This window comes from Suricata suricatta, chromosome 2 (genome assembly GCF_006229205.1).
Source record: "Suricata suricatta isolate VVHF042 chromosome 2, meerkat_22Aug2017_6uvM2_HiC, whole genome shotgun sequence".
NCBI classification, from domain to species: Eukaryota; Metazoa; Chordata; class Mammalia; order Carnivora; family Herpestidae; genus Suricata; species Suricata suricatta.
In genome coordinates this window covers 12,562,342-12,586,063 of record NC_043701.1, presented here as the reverse complement: position 1 = coordinate 12,586,063, position 23,722 = coordinate 12,562,342, and the positions used below count along the sequence as shown (strand labels likewise).

Below are 23,722 nucleotides of genomic sequence, written 5' to 3'. Positions count from 1 at the left end.
ACAGTATCTCCTAATGAAAGATTCACATGCCAATAGTAACAGTTGCATATATTTTAATGTTGATTTTGAGATTTTAATAATGGTCATGATTTTTCTAAGGAAATGTTTTTTTCTGCAACAGATTTGGAAGAAGTTGCATATGTTAATTTAGCATGATCTGTTCCATTTTGGCTGCTGCCTTTAATTTGCCTTTTGACCTAGGTATTATTTATTTGTAGGCTCTCTTCCATTGTTACTGTATTTGTAAGTTTTCTTCTCCTGCAGGAGTGCCTTCTGCGTTCATTCTCCCCTTCTCTCGTCTGCATAATATTCCCTCCGGCAAGCAGCGGAGGGGAAATTATGGTTGCTCTCGAGACTCAGCAAGAGCTAGTGAAGAGGAGGAAATGACCCCGTTTGCTGAAAGGAAGGTGCATTTAAGCCTTGCTCATTCCTCTTCAACTGCTCTTTCCAGGCTTTCTGGGCTCCCTGGGGGTGATCATGCTCCAGACGCTTCAGTTCCTCCTGTCAGCAGTTACCTGCAATGGTCCCTCACTTGTTCCTCACCCTTTTAGTAGCAGAGAATCTGCTAATAAAAAGTGTGGGGGAGGGGCACCTGGGTGGCTCAGTCGGTTAAGTCTCCGGCTTCAGCTCAGGTCAGATCTCACGTCCGTGGGTTCGAGCCCCGCGTCAGGCTCTGTGCTGACAGCTAGTTCAGAGCCTGGAGCCTGCTTCAGTTCTGTGTCTCCTTCTCTCTGTCCTTCCCCCTCTCATGCTCTGTCTCTCTCTGTATCAAAAATAAATAAAACATTAAAAAAAAAAGTGCGGGGGAGAGGAGGCAGTGTAGGGTTAGAGTTGTCTCTGGAGTCAGTCCGAACTAACTCTTCCCAGCAGTGTGACCTCGGGCTCTCTAAACCTTAGGTCCCCCTGAACAGTGCCTCACTGTTAGCAGAGTGCCTGGTAGACATAAGGTTCAATAAATGCTAGTAGTTGTGAGTACATTTGAAGTTCGGTACTTGGGGGAGTTAGAATGAATCACTTCTGGTAACTGGGCAATGAGTGATTCGAGAGACCACGAGTGGGGAAGGAAGACCAGGATCTGCCAGATGGTCTAATAAGATCTCCATCTTATTATTTCCCTTTACGTGTAATAGGACCGCTTGGAAAGTGTAGTTTGAAGGCTGGACAGAACCACAGACGAGGCAGGGCGTAAGCAGTTAGTGTGCTTGGTCTGGACCGTCTTGCGTCTGATTCAGCGCCAATTGTTGCTTTCCTTGCTTTCATCACTGGGGATCTCGTGCTTGCTGGGGCCGCGTCTGCTTGCTCTCCGTGTGATTTTGGTTGGTGAGCCTTGGCGCAAGTTCTCAACTTCCCCTCCTGGCTCAGCGGTGGACAGTGGCCCTGCTCTTGCTCTGTTCTGGCTTCTGGTGCTCAGCTCTGTGCTTTGGCTTAGTGCTCCAGTACCGGTTCAGTCACCCACCTTGGCCTCTGACCCAGGGCTCCCTCCATTCATTTCTGTGGGGTGTGTAGCCTCTCAGCCAGAATTGCTGATACGTTCTTGGTGATTTCAAAGTCCCATTAACACTCTGAATCCTTGAACATGAAACTTCCAAAGCAAATGTGATGCTAAGAGATGGTCCTGGGTCATGTGTCCCTAGGTTTTTATTAATATTGGAGTTTTTTCCCTCCAAATGTAGAAACATTAATCTTGATTACTGTATCATCAACTTTCACAAGCATGGGTGGGAGCTCACCTTTCAAGTTCTGTGGCCAAAAAAATCATCGCTTAGAAGTAAAAATAAATGTTTTTAAGTTGGCATGGGGGGTGTGTTCAGTGTTATTCAATTTTATCAAGAATTTGGTAACAGTAATGATGATGATCACACACTTAAGGCTTGTCCTATACCAGACGCAATTCTAAGCACTTTATTAACTCATTTTCTCTTCTGAGCAACTTTGAGATGGTTATTCATCTCCTACTAGTGTGAGATGAATTGTCCTTGGAGGATGAAGAAACCGAGAGAGAGCAAGATTAGGTCACACGGCTAAAACGTGGAGAGCCCTGATTCCAAACCAGGTGGTCCTTCCCTTCCCCTCTGGAGCTGGCTCCTGCACCTCAGGCAGCCGGAGAGAGGTGAACTGTAAGCTGAGGATCGTCCACTGTCAAAGCTCCATGGGACATAAGGCAGATCCTTCAACGCAGTGCTTCATGCCTGGGCCTCCCAGCTAGTTGGGGCTGGGTGTGTGACTTTGGGCAGATTATTCAAGCTTGTTAAACTTCACTGTATTCATCCATATAACATCTGACAACAGTATTGTGACACTTAGGAGATAGAGTCACAGCTCCTGGCACAGATTAAAAAGCAGTTACTTTTATTATGAATGTGTGAGGCACTCAGGGCTAGGTTCTTTTTATGTCTTTATTTTAGAGAAACAGAGACAGAGTGAGCAGAGGGGGGCAGAGAGAGAGGGAGACACAGAATCTGAAGCAGGCTCCAGGCTCTGAGCTGTCAGCACAGAGCCCGATGCGGGGCTTGAACCCATGGACTGTGAGAGCATGACCTGAGCTGGAGTCAGACACTTAGCTGACTGAGCCACTGCGCACCCCTCAGGGCTAGGTCCTGTGTGAGGCTACAAAGTAAATGTCAGTGGTGCCTAAGAAAAGATTACTTTCAAGTTTCTTTATTATGGAGATTTTAATCATATAAGAATCAGAATAGTATAATTCCCAGGTGTTCTCACCCAGCCTCAGTAAATATCAATATTTTACTAATCTCATTCATTTCTCTACTTTTTTCTTTTTCTGGAATATTTTAAAGCAGATTTTCAGAAACCCTAGTTTATATCATTTGGTACCTTGTCTCTAAGAAGTAAGAACTTAAAAAATCACAATGCCATTATTATGACCCTAACAAAATCAAAAACCTTTTATTATGTCTTCTATCCAGTCTATTTATAGTTTCGCCTCCTATCCCCACACTTTGTTTTATGTATTTGTTCAAATCAATAGCAAAACAAGTTTTGACACAGTGTATTTAGTATCTATCTCTTAAGCCTCTCAAACTGTAGCCCCCTCCTTCTTTTAAAGTACTTATTTATTTTAAAAACCAGGCAGGCCTGCATTTGCCCTGGAGAGTTTTTCATACTCAAGATTTGGTGGATAAATTATACCGTTCAGTGCTGCGCACAGTCCTATGGGAGCCCGAGGCAAGGAGGAAAATCGGAAATCCTGGTTCCATCTTTCACGCTGTGATACTGTGTTCACGAGGGGTCTTCATTTGTTTTGATTTTTAGAATTATTCAAATACTTGTTTCTGTTGTGTTTTTTGGCATAAATTTTGCACCTGAGGTAAATGACCCCCTCTCCTCATTGTAGTGTGAGCCCTGAGTCATTTAATCTGTTCCCCTGTGTCCTAGAAACTGGTGATCAGAGCCGGGTGCCGCGACCTGAAGCGTGGGCCAGGCTCCCGCCGCACCGTTACTCCTGGGAAGGCATTAAAACGCAGAGTCTCAAGCCCCAGCCCAGACCTGCTGAGTCAGGATGTGTTTGACCAGGTCCTCGGGGGGTTACGTGTATACTGGGATTTGAGGACCTCGGCTCCAGAGGCATAATAAGATTCAGGTTAAATGTTTTGGGCAAGAATGCTTCAGACGTGTGTTGTGGATTTCTTACTGTAGTGTGTCAGGGAGTATGTGGGGGCGGGGGGAGGGATTGTCCTGCTCTTGGGGATTTGAAGATGGGTCAGCGGATTCCGAGGCAGTCAGCTTAGTGCACGTGTTAGCAGGCGAAGACAGTGGCTTCGAGAGTTACTAGAGCCACATGGGTAAGAGGAGGAGGGACCATATGGATTCGAATGTGGGCTTTCCATCTGCCAGCTGCGCAGCTTCACCGTGCTTCATTTCTCTCTCAACTCTAACTTCAGTTCTCTCTAGCGGAACCCATCTCGTTGGGTTGTCATGCCGACTTTCTTAGAATAGGGCCAGGCACAAAGAAAGCTCTCCATCTGAAATAGCACTTCTTCTGGTTTTTCCATCCTTATCAGAGAAAGCATCGTAACAAAGATGTGTTTTGAGTTGGGCCTTGCAGTGAGTGGGACAGTGTGCTAGGTGATATGAATGCCTTGAGCACAGGCAGAAAGTGGAGATGCACAGTGTATTTTTGGAGGTTGGCAAAGAATTTGCCTTCACTATAGACTACAAGTTACTTTTTTTTTTTTTTTGGTAGAATGTGGGAAAAGCTCAGTTATGGAAGTCTTTGTAGGCAGTTTGTAGTATTTGGTGAGCAGTGGAGACTCCGTGAAGCTATTTAAGAGGAGGAGCATGTCTTGAGCAAAGAGGCGTTCAGAAAGCTTAGTCTGGCACCCCTAGGCAAGATACGTTGGAGGGGGAGGCCGAGTGATCTGGGAGGGCATTTCAGCGCAGAAGCTAAGAGAAGCCAGACCCCAGTGATGGCACTGGGAGTGGGAAAATAAATGGGTGGAGAAAGACTATGATAGCCCGAGCGGGAGTGCTGCAGGCAGATGGACTTCTGTTTGGTTTGCGTTTTGCTACTCAGCTATGACCTTTATCGAGTACTTAATCCATTTAACGCCTGCACCTGGTCTCCTTCTGGGGTAATGGCGGTAATGAGGTCTGCTTTGCAGGGTAGTTGTAAGCATTAAGTGAGATGATGTATTCCCTACTTCCTGGCACTGGGCCCTTTTCCTAGCTTCCCCTTAATAAATGATAGTTCTTATTATGATTAGATGATGGACTGGCTGTTTGGTTGAAGGAGAGGGAGATAAGTCATTTTTTGGTTTCAAGACTAGGATAATGGGTGATATAGAAAGAGGAAAGTCGCCAGGGAGAATTGGTTTAAGGAGGAGGTATTATTCTCCTCCCTCTTAGCTATGTTGGGTTAGAGACTCTGACAGCAGATCCAGGGGGAAATGTGTTAGATTCCAGGGGTAAATTATGCATGTGCCACACTTGACTAGACCTATATTATTTCTTTTGGTGCAGATGATGGTTTTAGTCATGGCTTAGGCTTCAGTTTTCAGGATCTCTGGGGTTCTGACAAAGCAGATGTTTTACCTTGACGTCAGTTCACATTAGCCTCTGACTTCGCACTCGGTGGCCCAGGGCCGGGCTGGCCATGCACAGGCCAAAGGTAGTGAGGGCTTTTCCTCATTTCACATTTTGTTGTGGTTTTAAGAAAGCAGTTTGTTTTGCTTTTCAACCATTTCAAGGTTCTCTCTCTCTCTCTCTCTGCACAAGCTGATGAAGTTTGGGGTATTAATAGGTGCTATTTAAAGAAGCTCATTTAAGGGCAATTAAATAACATGGTTGTCAGCCCAGATTTGATAGGGAATAGGGAACTTTTTTTTTTTTTAAGTGCAGTGAAGTTTAATTATATTCCCTCTCCTTTTAGCTCTTTTGTCATTTTATTTAGGAAACAGATTTGTTTTTTAAAAGATCTATATTATTTGCTTCTTTCCAATATGTTTGAGGGGGGGTAGAGAGGACTGAGATGAAAGGGCAGGAGATCTATTTAAGTTATGTTTTGTTTTATTGATTTCACATAATTTTTAGAGATATTTCTTATCAGTGGCATTAGCTGCTCCAAGCACTGCAGAGAGAACAATCGAAGCTCAGGCTAAAACTAAACCCTCTGTAGGTGGTAACTGACATCTCCAATATTGCATGTCCCGGAACAGCACAAACATTGATTGACAATAGTAGCTAACTAGCTGATGAGTTAATAGGTCAGAAGGTCTGTCCTGGATCCTGGCGCCCAGAGTAAATACTCCTTTATGCGTGTGGTTTATAGAGAACAACTCAGAGGGTAGGAGGTAGAGAAGAAGGGACCCGCCCTGTGGTTTTTTTTGAATAGCTGACAGAAGCTGTCTGTACTATTTTCTCTTTTCCCTTTTAATACATAAGTGGATAAGAGTTACCTTGTGTAAAACTGACAAGAGTAGTCATTTTCACTAGATTTTTAATTTCAGTGCTGTGCTACCCATTCACGTTCACCGTGGACTTGAGTGACTGGTGCTCCCCTCCCCGCCTTCTTGTTTTAGTAAATACATTCTGGGGGAAATGCCCTTGGCTTTATAGTATTATTGGAAACATTGATCTTTGCATTGTTAAATATACCACTGGGGAAAGAAGTCCTTCCGGTGGTACCATTTGACCTCAGAATTCTTGAATGCAAGTTTGGTGTGTACTTGTCACTAGCCCAGGTCCTTTCCAGTTGATGGTAGACTTTGTTTTTCCTTTGCTAAACTTCACCATCAGCAATAAGGGTGACAGAATTTTAATGCCAGCGATTGCCTGCCTGCCTTCTTATTTTCTTTCTTTCTTTGTGCATTCTAAGGGGCCTTGAATGTCACCACTTAATGTATGGTTATCAGTAGGATTTCTTCTTGACGCTTGATATTTCCACGACATTAGGGAACTTCTTTATCTCATTGTGGTTGGGAGAGGTAAGTAGGTACAAATTTCCAAAGGTAGCAAATCATGGGGAGGCCTGGAGAACAAGAAGGGACGCCATCCTCTGGTTAAATGGCAAGACCAGACCAGAAGGCCCCCAAATCCTTCTCAAAGTCATCAATGTTTTTATGGTTTTCCTAGAGTTTGTAACCCATCATGCTCCCCATTTACTTCTCTCCAAGTGAGCATTCTGTAGGCCCAGAAGATCTAACATTCTTCTCCAGCAGGCTGCTGTGTCTTCCCGCCTGGTGACCAGTCTTTCCGCTGGGCATAGATGATCACTATCTTCCCATGGGAGACCCTGATCAAGGCAGAGGCAGTGTTGTCTGTTTGGGTGGGGTGACATGTGCCTGACAAAGCTCCCTGCTCTGCTCACAAGAGAATCCCTTGTCTAAGGTTCGTTTCTGTCTCTGCTTCCGTTTCCACCCATCCGGGCTGTTACACGGACAACCAGTGGTCACCGCTACAGGCAAGATCATGCTTAATAACTCGAGGAGACTTGGTTAAGGTGAAGTAGTTGCTCTAAACATCTAAACTTGAAATCTGTCTTGTGTAAAAATAGAAACTGGGTTTGCATGCACCAAGGGAAAAGCTGGTGATGGAAATGGCTGTGCAGTTTGCTTTGAGACTGTAGTGGGAAATCTCCTTTCTTGGGAAATAGGATGGATCAATACAATTTTTTTCTTAACATGCAAAGTTGTTATTGAAATAACAACTTATCTTATTTTGCAGTCCTAAAGCAATAAATAAAACCTTTATGGCTCAGAATAAATTGTGAACATCCCATTTCCTGTGGTAGCAGGCATGTTTGTCTTTTTAAAGCCTCAGGCAGAGTGACATCAGCAGGTTTTTTTTCATTTCCTAATCCAGAAGCTTCTGATTTCTGTCTGTCAAAGAACATGCATTTTAGTACTGAGCAGCTAGATCTTCAGGGACCTTTTTTTTTTTTTTAAATGATTTCTTTTTAACGTTTATTTCTTTTTGAGAGAGAGAGAGAGAGTGTGAGCAAGCTGGGGAGGTTCAAAGAGAGAGAGAGGGAGACACAGCATCTGAAGCAGGCTCCAGGCTTTGAGCTGTCAGCACAGAGCCCGACGCGGGGCTCAAACTTCTGAACAGTGAGATCATGACCTGAGCCGAAGTTGGGCAGTTCAACTGGCTGAGTCACTCAGGAGCCCCTTCAGGGGCCCTTTTTGATGTGCTACGTTTAAATTGTGCTAAACGTCTATTCTCTTGGGAGACTGCATGGTGTAGTAGAAAGAGCGCGGGCTTGGAATATATATGTGGTACTTTCTTTTTTCTTTTTCTTTTCTTTTCTTTTCTTTTTTTTTGGTAAGGGGGGGTTTAGATTCACTTTCAGATTTTTGACCCACGAGCAATCTAGAATTTCTCTAATAACAGACATAGCCACTGGGACAGTTCTGACAGTTCTTAGGATGCTTCCTAGTATACCAGAAGGAGTTCTTCATTTAGCTTTCTAGTTCCTCATTTAACTGGTTCCATTACCCACTCCCCCAAACACACACACACATACACACACACACACTCTCTCTCTCTCTCTCTCTCTCTCTCTCTCTCTCTCTCTCTCTCTCTCTCTCCCTGATCTGGTCAGGTTTCCATGACTGTTCTAACTTCTCATCCTCAACTGCACCACGGTGGTTTCTTCTCTTGCCCTTTGGTGGTAATTACAGTGAAACTCTCTTGGGTGGTCTGTGGTTCAAGAATGCTGGACACTCCTCCAGAGAATCACCTTCAGTTTTTCCTGCAGGGACAAAGTCTGCCTGTGAGCACAATGAGTCAGGCCCTCCTGTACAAACATTTGCCACTTATTTATTAAACGGTTGTTTATTGAGTACCTTTTATCTACAAAGGTACTGGGTGCAGTGGAAGAGAAAATGAGAAAATGATGAATTATCTATGAATCCACGGCAGTTACAGGGAAGGAAGAAAGAGAAGACCAGCAGTTTTGTGTGTGCTGGAGTTAGGGTGTGGGTGCTCTCGGCTTTGGCCTTTCTAGTCTTTAAAAGGGAGAAGGGATAGAAAGATCAGATCCTCGCAGGTAGAAAGTTCATTGCGTGTTTTAGGAAAAGCAAACAAAACACATGTAGTTTGCCAAGACTGGAGGTAGCATCAAGGGCATGATGGGAGATAAGGAAATGGGTCATAACCTCTTGTCTCAGTTACCCACCAGTTTTTCCTTGGCTTTCAAATGAGGTCCAGTCTCTGTGTAGGTGAGGTTCATCTGTCCTTCTCTGTCGTCCGTCCCAGGGCTCAGGGTATCTCTTCGGCGGCTTCTGCTTCTCCCCTCCTCACGTAGACCCTCTGATCCATTCTCCACATTGCCACATGCATCTTTAGTCAAGATTACTGTCTGGAGCTCCACATGTGTTTGTCCAGCTGTCCACCGGACACCTCCACCTGGACTCATCACTGTCTGATTGACAGATCCAGAACTAAGCCCAGCACCTGCTGCCCCGCCCCAGCCCCACTGCAAACCTGTGTCTCCTACTGCAATCCATCTGCGATGGCACCAGCTTCCACCGATGGCTCAGTGCAAAATTGGGGACGCTGCCTTCCCTTGAATTCCCACAGGCCAGCCCTTAGGTTTTCTTCCAAAATATCTGTGGCCTCTGCCCTGTCCTGGATCCGGGTTCCCGTGGCCATCATGTCGTCATGGCTGTCTTGCATTGCTGGAGAACCCTCTCTGGGGTCTCTGGTCTGTCCTTCACCTGAGACCGGCTGACTTCACCCGGCAGCCAGAATGATCCTCCAAACTTGTAAATCTGGCCATGTCCTTTGTCTTTCTAAAACCTTTTAATGGTTTCTTATGGCCCTAAGGGTCAAGCCCTGATTCCTTAAATAGCTTATAAAGGGCAGTGGCAGTCTGGCCCTCTTCCGTGACTCCTCCCACGTGGGCCCCTCCAGCCGTCCTGACTTTCTCACCTTGGCCCAGCCTCACGCTCGCTCTCAGGCTTGCACATGCTGGTGCCTTTGCGTTCTCCCTGTGTGTTTGCCTTGCTGCTTTTTCTCTCTCCCCTAAATCTACACATCAGGGTCACTTCCTATAAAAAGCTTTCTCCAATTCCCCCAAGACTAGGTTAGGTATTCCTAATGCACCCTTTTACAAAGGAGCACAGCAAAGTCACATCACGTTATGATTACCTGTTGAACTGTCTCTCTTCCCTTCTAACCTGTGACCTTGGTGAGAGGTGTGCTGGCATATTCACTAGTATATCTGGGACATCTGGCACCGCACCTGGCAAATCATTGATCCAGAAACTGGTCTTTTACTTTATCACCGATACGTGCCAAGAGCTGTCTTTGCCACTCAGCCCCGAACTGTTTCAGGTCAGGACCAAATCTGGTTCCTTGTACCGTACCCAGCCCTTGGTGTTCAAAGAGTATTTCGCCTGCTGCTTTTGGGAACTTTATTGTCCTTGAACTTACTGTTATGTGGAGAGACACAGAGGCCAACTGAAACCACCGAAGTTGAGTTAAGGGGGTCTTTATTACCAGCCGGGACCGCACAGAGTTAATACAGAACTCTAAATGTGAGGCCCCAAGTCCAAGAACTCAGGGCTTTCTATAATTAGCAAGAAGGCAAGCGGGTGGTACAGAAGCAGAATTGAGTGGTTATTGTAGAAAGGCTACAAAGTGATAGAGCAGCACTTATCCTGGTATGTAGGACATTTGTCATTCTGAAGACGAGATTTAGGGTCGTAGGGGGGTCTCCAAGGAATAGTTATTACCTCAAGGACAGAGTATGCCAGCTGTGGCAAAGAGAACCATCAACAGGGACCATTAACCCTTATCTTTTTACCTGTTTGTTTTTCTTCCTTGTACCTGAGGATAGTTATGTAACCCTCCAAGGATAGACCAGAAGGTAAGCTTGCTTCATGTGCAACATTATTAAAAACATTATATGAATGTAAATTTTAAAAGGTAAATGAGATTAGGAGGTAATGTGATTAATTGAATGAATGTGCTATAAAGTAGATAGATGAATATTGGCCATTCACGATTGTCTGAAGGCAAGAAAAAAGCATTAAAGCATTTATTTGAGGGTCAGGTTGGCATGGGCTGGAATGCCAGCTCTGCCATTTAGTAACGTGGGGATCTTGGGCAAGTCAGTTCCTGCTCTGAGCCTCAACTTCTTCCTCCATAAAATGAAATCTAATGCTTGTCTTGCAAGGTTCTTACAAAGATTATACCTGCTGTAATATATGACACATGGAAGTTGCTCTATGAATTTTAAGTTATTTTCTCTTTTATTCCAACAAAGCTGCCTTTCTTGAAACATTTTTGGAATTTCTTTTTTGAAATCATTTTCAGAGCTGGTTATAGATCACCAGAATATATCAATGGGAGAAGTTAGTTTTTTTTTTTCTTTGAGGATATGTGTGATATTTAGAAACAGCTACGTTCAGAGAGCAAGATCAAGATAGTTAATACCATTTTTGATATTAAAAAAATCTGTGTGATTATAATGAGATTTTCTTTTGTAGCATCCAAATTGGTACATATTCTAGCTTTCTCACAGGTGGCATTGACAGCATATTCCATCTGGCACATTAAAATCCAGGGAATTAATTATAAAAAAGCCTTTTGATTCTGAATAGTGTTCTGATAAATCAAGTAGTATTAGCAAGCTCGAGAGTACCGAGGTCTTTAATCATATCCTTAATCAAAAGTTAACATTCAAAATTTTCTTCTAGTGAAAAAGAATTTAGGGAAAAAATGATGCAAGGTGCTTGTCTGTATTTGGAGCCATTCTCTTTTCTCCGAGGCCCCCAGGAATCCATGTGGCTGCAATGCGGTAGGCCGATGGTGTCTCATAATGACCTAGAGGAGCCTGGCACCTTCGAGGCCTGCCCCTGGTAGGAGGGGAGGAGGGGGAAAGGGCTGGGGACAGACAGGCAGGCGCGCAGCTGTGACAGAAGTATCCATGGCTCGTAGAGAGGAATCCAGAGGATGTTTGTCGTAGAAAGGACTGGAGGCACAGGTAATTCTGTAGAAAAACCACATTACAGTATGTGTCTGGAGGAGCCCAGTTCTGTGTGGTGGCAGTGGTCCCCCCAGGGCAATGTGGAGGCTGGATTGAGGATTAGCCTGGTCTGGGGCACCCAGTGACACACGCCCAGGTGACTGCAAGGCACCCAGTTTTCTTTCGTGACCCATTGGTTACTCAGGATTGAGTATTTTACCTTGTCATTGCATAGAAGGTTGTGAGCATGAGGTGTTGAGTCAACTATAAAGAATTGTCATATTCATTATTTTTAAATATTTTACTACTCTGTACCTTGAATTTCCCTTATTGTGTGTGAGTGTGTGTGTGTGTGTGTGTGTGTGTGTGTTTAAATTATGTATATAATTGTTGCTGTTAGTTGTGATTCACTGAGAGCAGTTGATGGAGAGCAATTAGGTAGAAAAGCAAAACATGAATATTCGTGAATCTCGGGTGGGGGAGGGGTGAGAAGCTGGTGCAGCAACCTTTTGCCCCAGGGTAGGAGGGGAATAGTCACCTGGGCAGGTGGGGACTGAGCCTGGCAGTAAAAGGTGCCTCGTGGCCTAGACTTCCCAAAGGACTCGCCCCCCTAAAAGGTTTGTTGTAGAGCAGCATGCACTTTTAAGTGTCATTTTAATTTTAATAGAACATTGTTCCTAGGGTTCAGATGGGGAGCATTTTTTTAAATGAAATGAAATGAAAATTCCAATATGGTTAACATGGTGTTACATGAGATTCAGGTGAACGGTGTGCTGATCTGGCAGGTCCATACACTACTCCGGGCTCCTCATGATACATGTACTTTTTATTCCCCGTCACCTCCTTCCCCCCCCCACCCCCCGCAACCAATAGTTCTCTTTAAAGAGTCTGTTTCTTGGTTTGTCTCTCCCCCCACCTTTGTTCAGTTCTTTCTTAAATTCTACATATGACTGAAATGTTATTTGTCTTTCTCTGACTTATTTTGCGTAGCATTATATTCGCTAGCTCCATCCCTGTCCTGGCAAATGGCAGGATTTCATTCTTTTTACGGCTGAATGATATTCACTTGTATATACACACCACATCTTCTTTGTCCACTCATGCGTGACGCACACTGGGCTGCTTCCCATCTTGGCCGTTGTAACCACTGCTGCAGTAAACACAGGGGGACACATGTCCCTTCACATTGTTTCTGTGTTCTTTGGTAAATACCCACCAACGAGTGGCATGGGCGCTTGCTCGCGCACAGTGCCTCCTTCTGAAAGCTGGCCGCTCCGTGCGATCTAGGGTTCTCCCACCTGGCTGGGGATGAAAAGTCCTCGAGCGGCCTTTGACTGCAGCTATGGCAAAAAGCGTAAGGTCGTTTCCTTTCTTTTCGTTTAAACCTAACTCAAAATTAGGTTTTGAATGACTGTAAAAATGCAAAATTTAAGATCTCCGATGTTATGAGAGTGGTCTAGCGAGAGTATTTTTTTTTTTTTTAGAAAGAATTTAACTGAATTGTTGGTTAGCTTAGTGTTTTTAACTGTGGCCCACCAGGCTACAGTTACTGTCTTAGCTCCATCAACATGGCTTAGGATAGACTCTTAGGAGGAGAAGATTCTGGGGCCTGGTGGGCAATCAGCCACTTAAAGTGCTCGTATAGTATACATGGAATAGACACACTTTAGGAACTTTTATGTTAAATAGACAAACAATTTTCTGACAGAGTGTTTTCATTTTTGCAAGCCAAAGTTTCACCTCATGCCAAAATTTCCCACTTGTGACGTAATTATCTGACAAGGATATAAAAAATAAGAGATTTAGAAAAAACAGCAGAAACAACTATCAAATTTATATCTGGCGCATGACCTGGATAATTTCCACTGGAAAATAAAAATAAAGGATATGTGCGTTAATCTTCTAATGCTGCTCTAACCAGCTGCCGCAAACCTAGTGACTCAACCCGGCAAGAATTTACTATCTTCCACTTCTGTGGGTTGGAAGTCCAGCACGGGTCTGACTGGGCTAAAATCAAGGGTCTGCAAGAACTGGGTTCCTCCCGGAGGCTCTGGGGAGAAGCCATTTCCTTGCCTTTCCAGCTTCTAGAAGGTACCCACATGCCTGGACTGGCGGCCTCCTTCCATCCTCAGGGTCAGCAAGCTTGCACCTTTATGACCATTTTTCCATAATAGTATTTGTTGCTGATCACAGCCAGGGAAGTTGGTGCACTTTTAGGGACACGCATCATTAGATTAGGCTCCCCTGCCTAAAACCACGATTATCTTCCCACCTCCAGATCCTAAACCTAATCACGTCTGTTAAATCCCCTTTGCCACCTAAGTAAGGTAACACATCGTCAGGCTCTGGGAGTTAGGATGTGGCATCTTGGAGGGAGTGGCACTTTGTCTACCGTTATATGGAAATACTTAACACCGGGTTTCATTCAGGGAAAGTACCTTTCAAAGTGCCTGTGCTTTGTTACAAGCCTTTTACAAACTTTCACTTGAGTATTTTATAGGGAAGTGTTATACGCATTAAAAAAAAAAAAAAAAAAGGAAAAAACCAGCTTTATTTATTTGGATCTTAACCTGCTTGTTAAAGCTAATGATCGTTCTCTTTGTTTGCTTTGATAGTGATAACCTGCTAAGGAGAGCTGCCTGCCAAGAAGCTCAGGTAATGTCACTTCGTGTGCTAAAGTGAAAACCCACTTTCTCTCTCTACTGCACAGAACATTCCAGCTCTTCAGGGGACCTGCACCCCAGCTCTTTGAGGGGTGCCTTGCCTCAGTGTGGTTTGGATGTATTTTCCCGTTGTCAGGGGATGAGTCAGGCTGAGAGCCAGCTCTGAACAGAGCTGGAGGAAGTTAGCCATCTGGTGAAGAGCAGTTCTCACGCCCACCCCTTTAGACGCACTTACTTCTGGATTCGACCTAAGAGCACATAAGTGGGCTGGTTGGAGCTCTGGGAGTTTGTTCATGTCTATGGTTGTCCTTGAAGATCGGACTAAGCCCTGAATCTTCCCTGATCCAAATAACCCCCAAAGATTTGTGTTCAGAGCAGGTGTTACCCCTCGAAGTCAAATCTTTTTAAAACTGTTGTTTCATATTTTTAGAGTCTGTTTAGCACAGTTGATTCATACCATGTGTGCTTTGTTCTCCCAGGCCCGTGATACTGCATGTAAATATTCCGGTATCTGGCTGCCTTAGTTATAGTTGAATTAGAAATCCTTTCAAGTTCAAGAGGCACCTGGGTGGCTCAGTCAGTTAAGTGTCTGACTTTGGCCGAGTTCTGATCTCACCATTTGTGAGTTCTGAGCCCCGCATCAGGCTCTGTGCTGACAACTCAGAGCCTGTAGCCTGCTTCAGATTCTGTGTCTCCCTCTCTCTCTGACCCGCTCCCACTTGAACTCTGTCTGTCTCTCTCTCAAAAATAAAAAACATTTAAAAAATTCCTTTCAAGCTCAAGACCACGTTCTTGTTCTTCCATCCCCTCCAAGTTTGTACATTATTCCTTGCGGGTGAATTTCCATAACTGAGTTGCCTTTTTGTTGTATGTCATTGAAGCTTATGATATCATAAATACCAAAAAGGAAACATGAAGTAAAAAGCAACAAAGCTATGATGTATTTAGTAGAAGAGGTGGGTGGCAAGCATCATGTGTGTTACTGAGATGTTTTCATAGATGACAATGACAATAGATACTATTAATAAAGTCTTCTCTCTGGTGATCTAACTGTTCAAAATCTGTGTTTTAAAATTTTGATTACTATTCTGTTTGTTTTTATCTTCTATGGCTCAGCTGTTCTGAAAATCAATTCAAGGGGCACCTGGGTGGCTTAGTCGATTGGACGTCTGATTCTTGATTTTGGCTCAGGTCATGATTCCAGGGTCGTGGGATCCGGCCGCATATCAGGCCCTGTGATGAACACGAAGCCTGCTTGAGACTCTCCCTCTTCCCTCTCTCCCTGCCTCTCTCTGCCTCCCCCCACTCTGTCCACCCCTTCCCCCAACTCACATACATACTCTCTAAAAAAAAAAAATCATTTCAAGTAAATTTTAGTATTAAATTTGATCTGGTTCCCACCCCAAGCTAATTTTCCATTAGCAACTGGAAAATCTTCTCGGGAGGGGACGCTTTTCTCTGTCTCTCCCGAAGGCAAGAGTGGTCAGAGGGTCCTGTCTCGTTTAAGGAAAATGTGTCCACCTCTGATCTGAGTGTGCTCTCTTCCTTTCTCAGAGACTGCGCCTCTGGTCCTTCGCGCTCTCGTATTTGCCTTTTCCCATGGCTTTAACTCTTTACTTCTCAGCACCCATAGGCCTCCTTCCACCTGGCAGACAAGTTAATTCATCCTTAGAGCCTATTCTAGTAACTCTGTGTTTAAGTCCTTCCTTTTGCCATCTAAATTCTCGAAATAATGTTTTTCTTTTTGTTTTATTTATCTCCCATAAACTCAACTCGCTATAGCCTCACATAAGCTCCTAAACCCACTATAACGTGAGGTAGGTAAGAATTGGAGAGACTGAGATACCAGGACACAGGAGAATGATCTGGAATCTGGTAGGCCAGAGAAACTGGTTGATTAAATGATTTCTGGCCACATTCCAGAAAAGGTATGGCTAGAGAGAGAACACATTACGATGTTTAGAGATTTGGCAGTGAAATATTGAAGTCAAATTCAACAAAAGTGAAAACAGTAGAAATTAGAATGTACCAGGAACTTTTTACAAAGAAATGGTATGTCTTTCAGAAGCATTCAGAAAGTGTGTATGTGTTTGTTTAAAAAGACCGTGGTGAGAACCTCTCTCCCCTGGACTGTCAGGGCGGCAGTGGATTTAGAATCACTTAATAAAACTTTTGGTAGAACTTTCATTTTTCTTTGGTCTTTATTTGGTACCTGTACACTTGAATTCTGCCTACTTGGCCCAGACCTGCTCCCCACCATCAAAGGCTCGAAGTTTGGCTCTGGTGCTTTCCCACTTCCTCCTTCTGTCGATGGTCTTTTCCAGCTCAGGTGGAAGAGCACTTGCTCACGTTTGTTCCCATCTTGGCTCTGCACACCTGTGTCTGTGTGCTTCTCAAGGTCACTGCCTCCTTTATCTGCTTTTCAGAGCTGATGGAGAAGTTTGGGGTTTGGAGTTAGACATAAATTCTAGGCTTGTGATATATTAACTATGTGACAATCTTTCTGAATCTTGGTGTTCTAAACTATTAAAATGAGGGGCACCTGGGTGGCTCAGTCAGTTGAGCATCCGACTTCAGCTCAGGTCATGATCTCATGGCTTGTGGGTTCGAGCCCTGCATCAGGCTCTGTGTTGACTGCTAGCTCAGAGCCTGGAGCCTGCTTCAGATTCTGTGACTCTTTCTCTCTCTGCCCCTCCCCTGTTCATGCTTTGTCTCTCTCTGTCTCTGAAAAATAAATAAATATTAAAAAAAATTTAAAAAAACCTATTAAAATGAGAACACTTAATACTTCCTAAGTTTCTGAGAACTAAGAATAATGTATAGGACAAGGGCAAATAATAGGTGCTTAGTTAAGTATTCTCTTTCTTTTCCTTGCCAGTTGATGCTGTTTAGTTACCAAGTTCTACAAGGTTGCAAAAAGGAGGAGGCAATAGACTATTAGTTTTATTTTTTATATGTATGAAAATTTGAAGATTTAAAAATGTTTTTAATGTTTGTTTTTGAGAGAGAGAGACAGAGCATGAGCAGGGGAGGGGCAGAGAAACAGTAAGACACAGAATCTGAAGCAGGCTCCAGGCTCTGAGCTGTCAGCACAGAACCTGATGTGGGGCTCAAACTCACAATCCATGAGATCATGACCTGAACTGAACTCTGACACTTAACCGACTCAGCCACCCAGGTGCCCTGAAAATATGCAGATTAATTGGTAACACATAGATTCTTTATGAATATACTTTAGGAATAAATTGAGGGAGAAAAAGACGATACTCTGAAAACTAAGGACAAATGGATTAAACTTCCCTTCTGATTGACTGTGGCCTTGCCGGTCATGTGTTTATAATAAACCTGGCCATATCATACAGAGAACAGAAAAATTACTTACCTGTAGTAGATGAAGCAGGGTTTTTTTTCTTACAGAATTTAGGTGGTTGTCCTTAAATAATGGTAGACTTTGTTATCATTGCTCATAGTGTTTTTGTCAATAGGAGATCCTGAAAGAACATTTTTCCCCCAGAATAGATACTGTGTCTCCTGGAAGTAAATGCCTTTGGACTGAAAGAATATATGTAATCACTAACTGAATAAAAGGACATTTGCTTAAAACTTTTCTTTTTTCCTTTTTAGGTGTTTGGCAATCAACTCATTCCTCCCAATGCACAAGTGAAGAAGGCCACGGTTTTCCTCAATCCTGCAGCTTGCAAAGGGTAGTTCAGTTTGTGATTTGTCACATCCTCCCTTCTCCTAGGGTGTGGGGGGAAATCACGGACTAGCCAAGCTAGTTGGACTGTGTGGAATTAGAGAAGTAGGTTCAGTACTGGTCTAGCAGTAAGATGAATTTGTAATGGAGAAAGAGTGCTTAATGAGTGGTAACTGTAGATCTGGCTGACGCTTAGCAAACTTGTCCAACAGTTTAATAACAATCCCAGAATTCATACTCTAAGGCTTCCCTGCGTGGGGACAGTCCCTGCTGTTGGGATGTAAATGATGGGGTCTTCTCTGACGCAGGATGTTCCACAACGTCTAAGAGCACTGTGGGCTTGTGAAGTCAGAAACGACCTTTCCAGAAGGAGGGAAGCTTAAGCGAGGTCTGGGAGGTGGGCAGAGTGAGAGCACTCAGCCTTCCTGACGGAGGCGGTGGCCCGGGGGCCGAGGCCTAGCGACAGGAATGGCTGCTTAGGTCCCTCTTGTGTCCCCAGGCAGTCTGTGACCTGGTCTGGCTGGCCTGGAAGGGCTGTGCAAGGCCACCGTGGGCATTCAGGTGTGAGGAATCCCTGGGACTTTGGTTAATGATCACATGTTTGTGTTCTTTATCATAACAGGGGTCCTGTGCTGGTGCAGGACGTGGAAGGTGGGGAGGCTGGGTGTGCTTTCAGCAGGGCAAAGTGTCCGAGGAAATTCTCTGTGTTTTGTGCTCCTTTTTACCCTGGACTTGAAAACTGCTCTAAGAAATAAAACCTGTAAATTTTAAAAAAGAACCATAAGGAAAATAATTTTTTTTCGTTGTTAGGGGCAGCTCTCATTCAGTTGGAAAGGTGAATTTAAAAAGACGTGGAAGGCTTTTAGAAGAAATCATTTAAAACATAAAATTATTATTTTTTAAAGTTGTTTATTTTGAGAGCAAGAGTGAGAGAGAGAGCATGTCTGAGGTGCAGAGAGAGAAAGGAAGAGAGAGAATCCCAAGCAGGCTTTGCAATGTAGCACGGAGCCTGACGTGGAGCTTGAACCCACAAACTGAGATCATGACCTGAGCTGAAAATCAAGAGCTGAGCGTTTAACTGACTGGGTGTCCCTAAGATGTAAACTTATTCTTAAAATATAGTAAGGATTAAAAGGTGGTGTGTGTGTTTGGGGGAATAATATTTTTTATTCTCCATAACGACCAGAACATTTTTTTTTGTCTTTCTTGAGGATCAGAAAATTAATAAATACATATTAGGTAGAATTGTGGAAGATCTAAGTCAAATGATATTAAGAACAACAACAAAATGAATAGTTGGGAGCAGTTTCTAAGCATTCTTGTGTAAAATGCAGGGACTCTGAAGTAAGTTTTTTGAGTGAGAAATAATTTCTTGAGAATAATGAGTGTGGCTTTATAGGTAGAAGGAAGAGTCAAGTCTTATTTTTAATTCTGCAGTTTCAGACACTTACTATTATTGTCTGAACTGACTTCCTGATCTGCCTAATTGAGTCCTGTTGGACTGGCTTTGTCACAGGCTCGCCTCCCTCCCCCACGAGCACACCAATGCCTAGTGAGCGTTCTTGTTTAACACCAACACTAAGCAGTGCCAACAAATGAACATGTCCTCACACCACACCATCAGAATACCCAAGACAACTAAACCGTGGTGGCCTGTGGCAGAGAACACTGTGGGCTTCAGAGTTGAAAGGACCAGGCTTCTATACACTTTAGCTCTGTGATATGGGAATTGGTTAACTTAAATTCTCAGTGTAGTCCTCTGTGAAATGAGGAAGTAATAGCTCGTGCCTTATATAATTACATATAGAATAGATGCCTTTGGGATTCAATGAGATAATGCCTAGAGTGTGTTCAGTGTTTCTGTTTCCTATAAGCACTGGATAAAAGGGGAGGATAAGCCAATGTGCTTACTTTTGACTTGTTGGCAAAATTCAAAACATTCTTTACCTTGCTCTCCCTCCCCCCTCCGCCCTTCCCCAAAGCACTCATTACTCCCCCTCTGCCTACAGTGATGTAACTATTGTAGGTCCTGTTTAGAGACCCAGTAAGTTAGCAATTTGCTAATTCTGATAATGAAAAATATGACATTTGGTTTCAGCTATGACCTGTTAAGTTCCTACTTAATGAGATAATTACATTAAAAACTAATAAACTTTTTTAGAGCAGTTTTAGGTTCTGTGGACATTTTTACATGTAAAGGTATTGGCGTTTCTAAAGGTGGATTGTTGTCTTTGAGTATAAAATCTTTATCTTTAAAGGGGGGGCTAGGGAATGTCTTCTAAAGTTAGGGTTCCCTTTAGCAAGGTGAATCCTTGTTTGCTTCTGGGTAGCAGCGCTCGGAAGCTCTTAGCATCTTTTTTCCGCTTTCACTATTTAATTGCACTATTTTTGTCATCTTGGCTCTGCTCTGACACATAATTCATAATTCATCCTGTAGCTATTTCATTATGTAGCACTGGGTTAAAACTACATAGGTGCTTTAAGAAATAAGATAACTGTGTGTTTAGCATTAATAAATAATACATTAAGAAGTAATTGTTTCTTCGGTGTGTATGTGAACCTGGAAATTGCTGTAGGTTTATAAAGTTTTCCTTTAGCTCTGGTGCTGTCTCACTTTTAATTATATAATAAATAATGCATCTCTTCCTGGTGACACTTGTTTTCCAATCTTTTATATCGAACATTAGAAGAGGAAAAAAATCACTTTCATTTTAGTGATTGTCTGTAGCGTGGTGTCACATAAAGATGTGAATAAAAGCCCAAATGTTCAAATCCTATTTCTTCAACTTGGGGGAGCTTATGGATTTGTTGTAAATGATTAATATAGCAGAGTTAGAGTGGCCCAGAGTTTTGCTTCTCAGATAGAGCCGATGCACTTCCAGCTGGGCTTTTTTTTTTTTTTCTTAATAGTTTATTGTCAAATTGGTTTCCATATAACACCCAGTGCTCTTCCCCACAAGTGCCCTCCTCCATGACCATCACCGCTTTTCCCCCCCCCCCCCCCCTTCGTTTTCAGTATTCAATAGTCTCTCAGGTTTTGTGTCCCTCTCTCTCCCCAACTCTCTTTTCCCCTTCCCCTCCCCATGGGCTTTTCTTACCCATCTAGTAATGAAAACAACCCTGGGAGGAGAAACACATGTAGTATCACTAGCTCAGCCCTTTGCTGCTGGGTGAAGCCCCAGAAACGGGGAGCTGGAACGCAGAGGTTTTCATTTAGCCTTCCCTGTTTGTTCTAAGAAGCATTCAGGGCCCTATTTGAGTAATTTGTTTCTAACTTGCTCAGGCAGGTCCTGAATTGGAGATTATTTTTTGAATGGTTCTCTAGAAAATTTGTCCACGCTTCTCCATTTCTATTTTAATTCGGAATAAGAAACGTTATGTATTTCTCTCTGCCCTTTGGTGCTTATTTCTTTTTAAGGAATGTTGAATTTGGTGTGTGCATCACTACACATGCAGCTCATGAGCAACCCCTGCATCTCCTCCTGGTATAAAATACTGTGAGACAGTCAAAGCACGCATCACTGGTTTATAAAAATAATCTTCGAGAGAGGACTGAGTAAATGTGGATGTGAAAGTGAGATGTTTGGCGTTTTGAAAGTTCTAGCTTTTGTTTTTCTTTGATGCAATTGTTGAAAACATTTGGGCAAAAAACCCATCTATTGATTGGTATGCTTAATGTTTATTCAACTCTGAGGCTATGCTGCTGGGGACCCTTTGCTACTTGTGCCTTCCTTGATTCCTGGGCTATGTTTCTGACTCCTCCCCTGCACTGGACAAGAGTCACTGTCAGAATGATGCGTGTGATACTCTGAAAGCACAGACCTTCTTCAAAGGACTCTTTCTGTTTCTGTTCTTAGATCACCTCGCAATTGTGTCATTTCCTTTTCCGCAGAATTTACATGCCTACATTTGGGGCAGGTTTATTTATTCATGCATTACTGCATTAGTTGATGAGATACTTAAACATATCTTATAAATGTGCCAGGGATAATCCTAGAGGCCAGGGGTGCGAGGATTATAAGATTTGGTGTCTGTTTTTGGAAGGCTTCCAGTCTTGTCCCGAAGACTGTTGTGCCAGATCCCTGATGGTCATTCAAGGTGAAAATTCCTAACAGAGGTGTGTACAGAGAGACAGGGCGATAAAGAAAAGGATGTGACGACGCCTGGGAGCTTCAGATGAGCTGTCGATTATCCTGAAGTTACATTAATTTCAAACTTGCCCTTTCTTAGCAGAAATTCTGCCTTCATCGAAAAGAATTTTGATCCTTCTCCAGGAATTTCACTACAGGTCTGAAACTCAAGAAATGGAGATACTTTTAGTATTTGAAACCGTTACAAATGGTGTATTTCTTCACCAATGATTGTGTCCACTTAGTATTCTGTGGGGTTCAGTTTATTCCTTCGGGCCATATGAAAAATGTTAAATACACTCTCCCTTTCTACCACTGGAATATAAATAAGTTCCATGAGGACTTTACATCATACTTAAGCTATAGTTGTTTCCGTCTGCTTTGTTGTGTTGTATCCCTAGCCCCTATCCCTGTGTCTGGCACCTAGTAGGTCCTCAGTAAACACTTGCTGAATAAATCAAACATTGTTTCCTGAGTGGAGCCATATGTGGTGTACATTCTCCCTCTGGAGGAACTAGAGTCTGAACTGCAGACATCCCAGATGGGTAGGAGCTGATTGTACTAGAAGGTCAACTCCCTGAGGCCCCAGAGTGGTAGGAGCCACACTTCTATCCAGAGAACCTCATCACTCATTGTTCGACTTCCTATGCTTGAAAAATAAAGGAAACCTGGGTGTCTTAGTCTGCTGCTTGTTCTACTCCAGCGAGGATGGTTGGGCTTTTGATTCTTTCTCTTGAGAACTCGTGTTAAAATTTTTGTATTTTTTCCTTTGTCTACAGCAAAGCAAGGACTCTATTTGAAAAAAATGCTGCCCCCATTTTACACTTATCTGGCATGGATGTGACTGTCGTCAAGGTAAGAACGCTCCAGAGTGTTGATTTTATCCGAGCTACCGCTTCTTATAATTTATCTTCTTCTCTTGACTCCATAGCAGAAATCACTTAACACACAAGAAGCTGGGAACAGAGGAATCGACGTTGTGTCTTTGTTCTGATCGTTAATAAAAGTGGTTTTATTTTTATTTTTTCAAAGCATTGCCAGCTTTTCATTTTCAGAGTAAGATTAGATCGAGGCCTGAACATGATTCCTTTCATCTGAAGATAGGAGGTGGAATTACTGTCTCTTAGAAGATGAAAGTAGTCCTAGCTGTAAGAATTCATTTCCTGAAAATAAAAAACTTTCCACTTTGAGTAATTAATTACTTGGTAGTTCCACAGACAGGTAAACGTTTTCTCTATGGTGAAGAATTTTAAATGGTAAAGCTTTGGAATTTGCGATAATTTGGCTAAGAAGAAAAGGGAACACAAGTAAGTTAGAAGGATTGTGCTACACAGAAGACGCTCCACGGCTCCACGCAAAGCCCCAAGACTTTGGAGGATAGGTGTATGATGTGTACCGAGGTGTGTGCATTTGGCGAACTCACTCTTGTAATGTGTGTAAGTCTGTGGTTTATTTTTAACATTTCACACTTCCATGAAATCAGAGATTAAAAGGTAATTTAGTCCAATTTACCTTGAAATGTTGAACTGTCATGTCCAACTGGTTTGAAATGTGGTCTTTTAGTTGTCTACCTCCAGGGATGGGAGAAAGGGGAAGAGAATGAACATCTGTTTGAGTGCTTATAATGCACGTTTTGGGTTCCATGTACAAGAGATCCTAGAATTGTTACGTAGGACTGACATTTCTTCCTTGAATGTTCGATTGAACTCAAATAAAACCACCCGGACCTGGAGCTTTCTCTGAGGGGAAATTCTTTTGTATGGTTCTAGAAATAGTCAGATTCTGTTCTTTTTTTTTTTTTTTA

At 43.1% G+C, this 23,722-nt stretch overlaps 1 protein-coding gene across 3 annotated transcripts in view; it reads left to right on the top strand.

The window, feature by feature from the left end:
* The window catches only part of AGK (acylglycerol kinase), a 76,495-nt gene that overhangs the window by 13,146 nt on the left and 39,627 nt on the right, over positions 1-23,722 (top strand). For all 3 annotated transcript variants that reach the window (XM_029922494.1, XM_029922505.1, XM_029922499.1), the window contains exons 3-5: positions 14,044-14,083; positions 17,716-17,795; positions 22,698-22,773. In XM_029922494.1, coding sequence (XP_029778354.1) covers positions 14,044-14,083; positions 17,716-17,795; positions 22,698-22,773 — 196 coding nt within the window. The remainder of the gene's footprint in view (positions 1-14,043; positions 14,084-17,715; positions 17,796-22,697; positions 22,774-23,722) is intronic.